At 42.4% G+C, this 12,312-nt stretch overlaps 1 protein-coding gene across 1 annotated transcript; it reads right to left on the minus strand.

The window, feature by feature from the left end:
- Positions 1–1,114: 1,114 nt before the first annotated feature.
- LOC111834916 (seipin-like) lies at positions 1,115–12,250 on the minus strand. Its single transcript, XM_023794767.2, has 11 exons — positions 12,000–12,250; positions 9,880–10,574; positions 8,712–8,793; positions 8,284–8,427; positions 7,509–7,643; positions 7,070–7,167; positions 6,798–6,939; positions 6,530–6,596; positions 3,340–3,414; positions 3,165–3,239; positions 1,115–2,745 (listed from the first exon to the last, which is right to left on the minus strand). Exons 2-11 carry the CDS (start codon positions 10,137–10,139, stop codon positions 2,534–2,536), a joined length of 1,290 nt encoding a protein of 429 aa, XP_023650535.2. The 5' UTR covers positions 10,140–10,574; positions 12,000–12,250; the 3' UTR covers positions 1,115–2,533.
- Positions 12,251–12,312: the final 62 nt, after the last annotated feature.

The raw sequence follows: 12,312 nt of genomic DNA on the forward strand, positions 1-12,312 counted from the left end.
GCAGTTACAGAGAATGGATGGATAGTTGTGCATTATTTATATGGCACACGTTATTCAAAGTTACAAAACAAGGTTGGAACTGTTGTGATCCCATAAAACAAAATAATTATGGATATATTTAGAATGTAGTTGTAGAGGTAATTAGAACAAAATACCCTACTGAGCCAATATGAAAGAGGTACCCACTTACTTCATGCAACTAGAGCACTTCTTGAGAGAGAGCAAGATTTATTTTATTGGTGTTTTTATAAGCAGTTCAGGACCCAGTGGTGTGGTGGTTCAGTGCATGATACTGTTGTCTTATACCTTCAGGGTTGGAGGTTCGAATCCCCCATGTACTTTGCGTGTATGGAGCATGTATGTGCTGTCTGTGACGTGATCTCCTCTGGGTACTCCAGGTCCCTCCCGCAGTAAGACGTGCCAAGGCAGTGCCGGTCACACACCACTCACTAGCGTGACATATTCCACACCAAAATCCTGCATTTGCCTAATTCACAGCCCAGTGTCCTATTACTTATGCATGCAGTTTGGAAATTTGGCATCTCTGCATCGCCTGTAGTGTGTAGGATCATGTCCCTGCCTTTGGCCCTATGCTGGCCCAGAGGGACTCCAGGCCACCAATTATCATGTCCATAATAAGCAGTGGAATGAGAAAGGATGGCTTACATCAGGGGGTGGCCAATCGTATCCGCAAAGGGCCGCTGTGTGTGCGGGTTTTCGCTGCAGATCCCTAATTAGAGCTTCAGCGAGGAGTCCTCACACCTGGGTTTGAACAGCTGACCTACACGTTACCCCAAAAACCTGCATACACAACAGCCCTTTGTGGATAAGATTGGCCACCGCTGGCTTATATGCTTTCTGGGATTGTAAACAGCTCACTATGGATCAGTAGTTACTGAAGCAGATGGTCGGACAGAAACATAGTAACATAATCTCTAACACAAAGTGCTGCAAAGGCACTTAATAATCATTACATACATTAATATCTAAAATAAACTGACAAATTATTAGACTCATGTATGTACTGTTACACCATATAAGGAATATTCTGTCATTCACATATATACAGTGTCTTAAGTAAAGCAACCAATACTTACACATACGAAATCAAAACTGAATGCCAAAAATCTATTTTATTTCTCATATAATCTGTTACAATTTTAACACTAACTTTCATGATGTGAAAAATAAGCACCCCATCAAAGTTAATCCTGTATAAGAATACAAAATTTCTTGTCATACAAATTCATTCTTCAGAGTTTTCTACTGAGGAAGCTTTCTTGCAAACAAAACATTCAGTAAGTCTTTGGTGGATTGTCAGTTTCAAATTACCCATTCATATGTCCACACAACATGGAATCCATGCACCGTTTCATTGTGACCCAAAATCTGATACCTTTACACTTCACCATTTTTTCCCCAAATCCAAGGCAGTTGACTTAATTGGACAGGAAACAGGACAGGTCATAGCTTTCACTGACAAAGCCACGAGTTACAGAGAACGGATATTAAATAGCTTTGTACAAAAATGGTTACAGTGTATTCCAGAATGTGCCATGGGCGCCTGAGAGGCAATCGGCACACGCGCTAAACACAGGAAAATGACAATGTGAGTTATTAATGTCACTGTTAAACTCTACAAAGTCAACAGGGCTTGAAGATATCGTCAAAACATACTTATCGTTTGACCCATTTTGGCAGCTAGAAATTTAAACAGAGCAAGTTAAGTGATGGACACTGATCAAGACTACTACAGCAGGATCCATCCGTCATCCAAGACCCATAACCTTCCGGAGGCAAGTCTGCATTCTTTACAACTATGTCTCTCATTGCCCAGGGTGAAAGGCTATTGTATTTAACAGATGCTTTTTAGACACCAGTCTTGGTCTTGATGGCCCCCTGTGCATGCTGGCTTTTGTTGCAGCTGAGGTCTTTATTTATTAGCTTTGATTGGACAGAAAGAAATCAACACTCTGACTAGCCATTATTCCCAGCCAGATTTCGACTGTTCTTATACAGAATATGTAACTAAGGCCTCCTCTTAACTACAAGAACATATTACATCAGAATTACCTACACACATCGTTTCCTTATTTAAAAATATCAAAATAGAAAACTTTTTCTGTACAACACATCTGCTTAAAGTGCCGTAATTAAACACAAAGGAGGAGGATTGCTGCCGGTCCCTAATACAAGCTCGACTCACATCGTAAAATAAACTGATGTCCCCCGATATATACGGTATGATCCCGTATTATCAGGGATGGGTGGCAGCCATACAAAGAAGGGTCACATGGATGTGTATGTTTTTCCTTCAAAGCACATTCCATTTAATGTTACCGCCAGATGAAAATAATTAGGTCCAAAGCATAAAGTCTCATTAATTATGAGCCTAGGTCACCACACATGTCCAAGGTTCGTCTGACTGGGTTTAAGTGGATGGGAATGGAAATGCACCATTGAGAGAGAGTGTGTGTGTGTGTGTGTGAGAGAGAGAGACTGCTGCTGAGGACACCCTAAATTCCTGTCCCCTTTAGGAACTCCTGCAGGCCCCCTGGCGCTGGCGGAGGATGGTGGCCGGGTCAGACGGCTCTGAGGCACCTTCCTGTATCTCTGGGGGATCGTCCTGTATCTCTGGGGGATCGTCCTGTATCTCTGGGTCAGGCTCCTCTTCACTCACAGTGGCCTCTACAATCTCAGGGGCTTCAAACAGAATAGGTGCGTCTTCTGAGGAGAAGTCTAACACTTTAAGGAGAAGAAACAGAGTCACCTCTGGTCATTTGTCTGAACATTCACACTGTTATGACATTATGCTACGCACCTCCAAAACAAAGATTCTTCTTTTTTTTTTTTTAATCACACTTATTGATCCCATGGGGAAATTCTGTTTTTGTCTCCCATATTGTTCTCTGTAGGTGAGAGTAAGCTTGGCAGGGAAGGGCAGCCACCTGTAGTGGCACCCAGGGAGCTGGGGGTTAGGGGCCTCGCTCAAAGAACCGCATGTATGCCGAGGCCAGGCTAAAACCGGCAGCCTTCCGATCACAGGCACAGAGGCTTAGCCCACTGAGCCACACGCATTCTTTAGGGCTGCTGTTTTTGTTCTGGTTTGACCAGTACAGGGTTTAATTCTGGTACTGAGAAACACTCTGTGTGTGTATACCTACCCCCGGAATCATCTGGTAAACCGGTACCTCTGTTCAGGGAACCGATGGTCTCAGGCGATTCAGACTCAAGATCGCCTATAAAACAAAGACAAGGCAGTGAGACAGACCTGCTGCCCACACTCTGGCAGTATAGCCCCCCACCCAACACAATCCCGCCAGCCCCTCCTCCGCTGACCTTTCCTCGGGGAATCTGCAGGTGTCTCAGGAGGCGGCCCATTGGCCGGGTCACTGCCCTCCACCACTTTATCGCCTGGAATGAATCAGTCAGCCATATCATCATGAGAAAATATTAGGGATCCTGCAATTAAACGTAGCAATCAAAGGCAACTGCTATGTCAGAAAACAATATTTAATAAAAACATAAAAATCTGCATAACCTGTTGTATTTTTTTGCACAGCATGGAGGTGCAGTGTGTGGTTCAGCAGGTTAGGGCACTATGCCTGCGATCGGACGGTGACATGGTCAGCAGAGTGATGTCACTTGTGGGCCCTCTTCTGTATGCACACGGGGTGAGGGATGTAAATATCATCAGGAGTGTCTGTGCAGATTGTGTGTGTGTGCACCCCAGATTTTGGATCTATTTTTCTGTACCGGTGTGGGTCGAATGCACATGTGCAAGGAAATTGACTTGGTGTTTCCAGTAGGGGGCAGAAGTAGTAGTTGAGGTTATGGATGCTTCTGATAAGCAGCTGTGTGAGGAGAGCTGGAGATACCTGCTTATACAACTCATCATTGAAGGAGCACGACAGTGCATGACTTCGTGGAATGGAATCACCCAAACACGGGGCAAAGAAGTGTATTTCTGCAGGCACACATATCTAACTGCATTCAGCTGCCCCTCCATATTTGCAAATTTGACATTTGCAGTTTCGGTTCTTTGCAAGTTGGCCACGAACAATTAAATGGGAATATTTTTGGAGCTTGCTGTAAGATCGCAGAAACTCAAAGAGGACGTGTAAGCCAAAACTATATAAATAATTTAGCAAATGATGTGGATCACATAAAATCTTATATACTAGTGTTATATATTTGTTAGTGTAAATGTATATACTATATCTTTAATATTAAAGTTATTCTTGGTTAAAAAACACAAAGTGTGGGATCTCTGCATCTAGATTTGGGTACACCACACATCTCGTCTCTGCAACCAGCCGCACTCTCATACTAGCTGTCTTTGACTGTGGGACCTTGGATTTCGCTCAATTTTGTATTTTTAATAATGGTTCACAAATGTAATGCTCTCATTGTATTTATAGTAGCAATGTTGCTTGTTTGGTAGCATTTCAACATGAAATTAAAAGAAAATATCGTACAATGCAAGTACTGTATAACGAAACTCACAATATGCAAGTTCTCAAACTGAAATACTCCTATACTTCTGCTAATTTCTGCTGTTTGTCTCCACTTGTCTCGTGTTTTACCCAGTCATTAACCTCGTTTTGAAAGGTGGCTGGGAGAAGCTGGAAGCGCTAATTATATCCATCACAGAAAACTTAATTCCGTGTTGTTACAATGTCGCTGAAAACTGCAGAGTTTAATGACTAAAAACTTTGGTGAGAGCACTCGTTGAAAGGTTCCTACTGCTCATTCAGCAAAATTTTCATTCTGTCCACTAGGACTGGTATGGTAAAAATATGAATCTCTTAAAATATTGTGGAATACAGTCCCTCCTTAAAATTGGTAACCTAACTGTTGGCAGCCAAGTACGCTAGCAGCTAGTGCTAACACCTTACTACTGTATGCCGTCTATGTGTTCACTTTTTATATTTTAAATTTTTCAGTAAATTTTTACCTTGTCAGTATATAGATGCAATATAGCAGTTAATACACTGAACAGGAATGAACTGCACTTTAAAACAACTTTGTTTTGATCAAATTTGCATATTTGTATAAAAATTTGTTTTTGTAACATGAAACCTGTATTTGTTCATTTAAAAAACCTGTTTGGCATAAGTTCTTTCATTCATTCTCACACCTTAGGCTACTTATTTTAAAAAGAAATCGATGGAATATTAATGGAATTATAAAAATAATCAATAGTTACAGTGCTAATAAATAGACTTTTTGCCATTATTGTTCAGGCTAAAAGACTTATGGGTTGAAGTTGGGGGCCCCACGTATGATTTGAGTGCATCTTCCAGCCGTAACGCTCTCGATTGTGACAGGGTCTCTGTATTAACATGTCCTGCTCTATAAGAACACTGCATATGCAATGCACTTTAGTGTTTTTTTGTATTTGCATTGAACATTTAAGTTAATTTGTTATTGTTCATTTTGTCAGATTACAATTGTTTATTAACTGTAAGAACTAGGCTTGGGTAGAATCGAATTTTTCATACTGTCAGATGTTTTTCAGACAGTAACGGCATGTGGAAAAGTGAAGCATGAATGAAAGCTTTACTCTCCAGTTGCTCCAGGGACCGTCTGGCTCTGCTTTCTCAAAAAAAAAAGCACCTGCTAAATAAATAATGTGATGTCATTTCCTGCGTGTGGTTGTTGTTCCCCCTCACTGTGACCTGAGCCACAGTTCACACACACCGGCATAAGTGCCTCACCCACTGCATTTGTTTTATAATAAGTCGCATGTAATGCGTGCCTGATGTGTCACTCTTAGGATGTACTCACCCTAGGCGATCCATGCCATGCCATACCGAAGCACAATTGACTAGTTTGTTTGACTAGTGTGATTGCGCCTCACCATGCCCAGACACTCTTGGAAAGGGCAGTCTGAGCACGGTTAACTTAACTCGGGCAAAGTACGCATAGTGTGATAGCTAACCGTGCACGAGCATGGAACACAGACATGACATCAGTGATGTGACTGGCACATGCATGTGTACAGGTACACTATACATGAACTGGACCTGGAAGGAATGGATCAGGTAGGCTGCACAGATCAGGTAGCAACAAACATTTAACAAACACGGCAGCAAAGGGATCACTTTGGTCTATGGCAGAGGTGCAGTGTCTGCTGGAAATGTGGGCCTATGAGAGTATCCAGGAACGACTGGATTCAACATACAGAAACTCATAGATATTTGGTAAAATACGGAACTCTGCTTACATGTGCAGTACGATTAAATGAAGATCTCTGCGTTGCTTCCTCGATAAATCAATAAAAGGGAAGTTTGTCATCGCGCATAAAACGACTCCAAATAAACCACAAAATAGGGACATTATTCACACACATTTCTTCCTACATTTCCTTAATACAAAAACTCACATGGCAATGTCAAAAGTGTGTTTGAGTCTGGAATGTTAACTGCAATTGCAGCACAGACCAGCAGGGGAGTGGGCAATCGTGCTCATGCAGAGAACAAAGCAACCAGGCCAAGTGTGATTACGCCATTAGTGTCTCACTTACCGTTGATCACTCGTCTCTGGGCCTCATCACGTCTCTGCAGGCGGCGAGTCCTATCAGTCATCGTGACCTGACATGAAACGCAGACACAGAACCACAGCTCTATAGAAAGACTGAATACAGCACATTCTCTGGCGGACTGAATATCTATGACATGAAGAAGGACAGAACACGCTCAACAAAGCATCCCCAACAGAATGACAGAGAACACAGCGGGCCGAACGGGGAAGTAAGGCCTTCATGGTAACAGTACGGAGAAGCTGGCTCTCACCCTGACTCGGACTAGTTCTGGGGGCCAAACCCCACCCCATATGAACTGCAGGTAGCTGAAGAGCACAAGGACACTCAGGAAGATGAAGTTGCTCGCCACGCCCAGCACCGCAGACGTCAGCGGGAAGTTGAAGAGCAGATACCTGAAGCCACAGGGTCAGCAGTATTAGGAAGAACTGAACCGGACGCAGTAGCACCACTGTGGAATTCACTCTTACATAAAATGATCAGACAGTACATAGATAAAATGTCCCAGGTAAAGACAAGGAGCACCTGATGCCCGTGAAGTGAGCGTGGATCCGGAGCTGAGCTGAATAGATCTGTACTCTCCGAGACTGAATCTCAATCACTGCGCCTGTGGTGGGCAGGTACTGCAGGAACCACACCAGTGAGCACCGCACCAGTATGACCGAAAGGACGCCAGCACTTCTACTACTGAAAAATACTAAAGCAATAGCAAGCTGAAAGTCTCGGCTAATCATCAGCACAGCACTCACTATTCACTCGGCCGTTTCTATGTGCATAAGAGAAAAACCAAAGTAGTGAAACTGGTAGTAGTCAAAGACCAGAAACCTCCATATTACATGACTGTAGGATGTACTGAAAACCATGTTAGCTGCTTTCCTCAACCAATGTACCCCATCATTTACCACAGTACATCACATATTTTAGGAAAACCAGGATGGGAATGCATCACAGGGTCCACGCTCACCGAATTCTCACTGTACGCGGGGTACAGCTCCACTTCGATGAGCTGCTTCTGCTCCGACATTCCGGACAGCAGCAGCGGGGAGAACAGCAGGGTACCGAGAGTCTGCAGCAGGCTGGAGCGGTAATGCAGCATGGCCTGATGGGATAGGGGGAGACTCAACACCCTGACAAGCCCCGTGACTACAACACTGGGCAAACCAGCGGTTTGGGAAACTGGGACTTGTGTAAAGCTCACATGTAAAAATGGTCCTCGTGTGGACGGATTTCAGCGCAGGACAGAAGCAAAGCAGGTGGGGGGAAAAAAGGGCAGGTGGGACAGAAAAGCATGTCGTGAGGAAAGGGGATGGTGTACTCAAAGGGTGAGACCCGGAAGAGGTGAGGCGACTACCTTAAGGCGACGGGAGAGGAAACAATCGCTTGGACCATGTGAAAGATGTACATTTAGGGTATGAGAGAGCAGATTGTGGACAGGGCAGAGCAATGTAGGCAAGGGAGGATTTGTGGGGCTAATTTTTCTGGTGAAGAACCAAGTCCAAAGTGGTGCACCACATGGTGCTTACAGAACTGGGCAAAACGTCAACCTCACAGTCTCCGTTTAAGGTGAAACTCGTGCAAGACGGCACCTCTTCATAATTATTATTCTTCATCTCAGTACTTCCATCTTGTCAAGTTGTAGATATAAGCCAGATTTCCTAATTATTCTAACACAGGCAAGCTAAGGAGGACTGGATTCCCCCAGGACAGGTGCTGCAAGTCAGCAGAAAATTCACACTCACAGAGCGGGAGATGGTGGAGATGATCTGTCCCTCATTAGTGTAGCAGCTCATCTTGATCATGAACATACCCAGGTCCTGATTGACTGGAGACTCTGGCATCTCCATCTCCAAAGAGATTCTATACGGCTGCCCATACACCATTATCTGGTAGAAGAGTGTCATACAGGTTAGCAAACATTAATTCACATTTAGCTAGCCCAGATCCAACTCAATCCATATTAAATTGGTTATTTAAATAAATAAATAAAAAAAATAGAACTCCAGTCTCATCATGACCCTACACAGGATAAATGGTTATGGAAGATTTATTTGATGGAAGGAAATTCCATCAACTATAAATGACAAAGTGAAACATGTAAATGTAGGAATTACAAGAGGCACGTACATAAAGTTAGCATACGGACTGAAAACATAGTATAAGTTCTTACTTGGTCTCGCCCGTTCTTCAGCAAGGAGACATTGGCCGTGGGGAAGGAGCAGAGCATGGAACGGGAAGATACACAGTCTGTCCTGAGAGTGAAAAAGCCACATGGACATGTATAGCATAGGAACGTCTATTACAAGATAAATCAATGGTTTTGACTTTAATGCAAATACGATTGCTCATACAAATAACATTCTTTGTACGGACACTCCTCTACTTACTAACTTTCAACTTACGAACTTTCAGACATACGAACAAAGAGGACTGTAAGTCCAAATTGTGTTCGTTGGGCTCCCATTTCATGTCCACAACATTTTTTTTTTTCTGCACGTCAATTCTGCCTAGTACGACTTCTGGCTGCTACTCCCAGCATCCTACTTCTTTGTACTTGCGTATACCCTTAAAATTATGTTGAATAACGACTTACGAACATTTCCAGTTACGAATGGCCGTTCAGAACGTAACTCGTTCGTAAGTAGAGGAGCATCTGTACAATCATCATCCATAATTACATTCAACAACTACACTATTTCCCTAGTACATAAACATAGCAAGCATTAAATCAATCTTTTACGTTTTTGAAACTAATGGACCTTCCAAGAGTAATACCAAGTTCCATTTCCTACCAAGGTTCAGGCAAGTTAGGAAGTTAATTTATTGACAATTACTTTAAAATGAACTTCTTAGAAAATAACCTGTCCTTGTCTGACAACATAGCTATGATGCAGTGGTAAATACAGTCAGTTATACAGGTGCAGTTTAGGGAATGTCCAATGGATGAACCCAGATTATAGTTCTAAAAGAGCTGTTAAAAAGATCATTGACAAGTAGTCTTATTAGGTGTTTTTTTTTTTAATTAGTAACACCTCTACAATAACATAAAACACCAAAAATTTGATTTTTGTATCCCTTTGGGAGCCAGTGACTACAATTGTAATTAATAGCAAAATGGCAAGAACAGAAATGAATGAATCAATCAAAAAGAAATTATAACGCTTAATAAAAAGAAAACATCTGCGTGAAGATATGTGCAGATACATTAAACATTGCCTGTCAAAGGACTTATGAAACCAATACATTTGAAACATTGACAGAATGAAGCAAGTGTCCTAAGGCTTTCTGTAAGCACCATATATACACATATACAAACAGGTATAACGGGCCTCAGGTACCTGTAAAAATAGTGTACTGGGGTGCTGAAGCTGGCAGTGGGCATGTAGGAGTAGTAGAAGCTGCCATAGAGAAATATGGCCACCCATAAGAGGAGGAACAGCACGCAGAGCAGGATGGCGGCTTGCAGGAACGTGCGTCGGGCCCGCAGGAACATCACGGCCGCCACGTCCTGCAGCCACAGCAGCGTCGGCCCGACCAGGCTGCCCATGTCCCCTGACCGGGGGCCACCGTCCACCTGGCACCCTCTACTGGCGTCCATTTTCAGTCCCAGGGCCAAACTCTCTCCTATTAATCTTCGTGATCAGCAACTACCGCTGGAATATTTCACTTTCTCTTGCTCACTGCTCTCTCATACCAAAAATGCTGCACACTGTATTATATCTATACGTAATCAAACTGACTTTTTACATCTCTTTCAGTCTGCTGTGTACAGTCTGCTAAGCCCAATCTTAACTAAACGAAAAAGGTCATGCGAGTGTCTGGACATCTTGGGTCTGTTCCTGATACATTATATTTCAGTATCACCCTGACTGTTTTCCTCAAGCTAAAGAATTTTAAACATCCAGCTGTATCGCTGCACTTGGTCCGGCATCCAGGCAAAATGAAAAAGGTCTTGACGTGCCAAAAAGTAAAGTTGCTCAAGTTGTATTTCCCCTCGTTCACACAATGTTCCCAGTGTCCCTCGTGCACTGACCTGTGAGAGAAAGTACATCAAGTACAGTACAGACAATTTTTTACTACACAATGTTACTGTGTACGCTTTTTGCATGCTGGTTTGGTGTATCACTTTACATGGGATCGCCCAAAAATCCTAGAAACAAAACTTTGTGAGTGAAGATCATTTCCCACAAAAACAGAGAACCCAGTTACAGAAATGAATCAGATTAAACATTACATTTATATTTGTTTTACTGGTGGACTGTGGACAAAATTATATGTTTACATAAAAAAATCTATTGGCCATTACCACAGATGTATAGCGATACCTCTTAGACACATGCGTAATATATGTAATATAAAACATAATAAATACATATACAATCCATATGAGTGGGAGGGAGATTATATACAGCCCAAATGTTCCATTGAGTGTGAATCTGAATCAGAATCAGACTGGTTCTTTAAGCACTCCATTACCAATGGGCCATTTTCCTAGAATAAGGAGAATCAGAACAACTTGTTAAAAGAGTGTGTAGGGGGGTCAGAGGTGCTATAAAGGGGGCCTAAAATAATGTGGAACATAACTGAATTGCTAGGGGCCCAATATCACATGCTGTCATGGGGTCCAAAATCTCTAGCGGCTCTTGTTAATATTTCATCACTCATGATAAATCCAGGAATGAGGGTGTATGCAGACCACAAACTATATATCAAGTGTCCATTAAGTTTTACATCATTTTCAGAACATTACAGTAAAGGCTTAGTGAGTGACCATGGTGACAATCCTTCCCAAGTATATGAAAAAAGGGAGATGGCCCGACCCCATAGATCAGGGCTGCCCAGTCCTGCTCCTGTAGGGCTACCACCCTGCAGAGCTTAGGTGCAGCCCTGATGTAACACACCTGATACAGATAATCAGGCCCCGCAGATATATCTCAGTATGAGAACCAGCTTAACTTCAACATAGCTGACTCTAATAGTGAGATATAAATGAAGGGCCTGATTATCTGTATCAGGTGTGTTAAATCAGGGCTGCACCTAAGCTCTGCAGGGTGGTAGCCCTACAGGATTGGGCAGCCCTGCCAAAGATCAATATTATGACAAACGCTAAAATCCCGACAGCAAAATTGCAGAAAATCCGTTTGCAACAGAGAAAACCCAACCTTCCTACACAATAAAACATATTCATGCTGGTATTAGAAAAATACAAAATATTACCATTCCGAATTTTTAAATAACTAACAATAAGTATGAATGTGAACAAGATTAACAACTATATACAGCAATTGTAATGATCAACACGCGCAGTCGCACTAACTGAGCTAAGTGCCGTCTATAAAAAAAGGCTTTTAGAATGTTTTATCTATACAGCTAAAGCTGATGCTGAACTAGAAAGTCTACCAAGGAAATAAGCACACGATCTTGCGATTTGTACTACATACATGTCTAGGTAACTCACCTTTTATTCTCTCGATAGTTATGAAAAATGCCATTAAGTCTTTGACTAAAAGCGGACTTGATCGTTTTTAACAGTGTAATTTCAAATCACCTTTGCATGAACTTAACAGTTTGAAGCGGCATTTTCCGTAGCTACGCACAGCACGGCGCTTACTAGCTCAAAGTATGGCAGCCCTAAAGAGACAAGCGTCCTTCGCAATTTAGGTTTCAACACGCCTTCCTGCTGCGTTTTTACTTTACCCAAATCGCCCCGTTTCTGCTCTCTTCAACTAAGTAACGAATCTATTCACGCAGTTTTACAAATTAAACATTAC

This window comes from Paramormyrops kingsleyae, chromosome 10 (assembly GCF_048594095.1).
Source record: "Paramormyrops kingsleyae isolate MSU_618 chromosome 10, PKINGS_0.4, whole genome shotgun sequence".
NCBI classification, from domain to species: Eukaryota; Metazoa; Chordata; class Actinopteri; order Osteoglossiformes; family Mormyridae; genus Paramormyrops; species Paramormyrops kingsleyae.

Excerpts from the sequence above, each read along its gene's own strand:
- LOC111834916 (XM_023794767.2), bottom strand. The coding sequence starts at position 10,139 with ATGGACGCCAGTAGAGGGTGCCAGGTGGACGGTGGCCCCCGGTCAGGG. Across the intron at positions 3,415-6,529 it reads CCAGAGACGAGTGATCAACG|GCGATAAAGTGGTGGAGGGC; the intron begins GTAAGTGAGACA and ends GATTCATTCCAG. Across the intron at positions 3,240-3,339 it reads TGCAGATTCCCCGAGGAAAG|GCGATCTTGAGTCTGAATCG; the intron begins GTCAGCGGAGGA and ends TTTGTTTTATAG.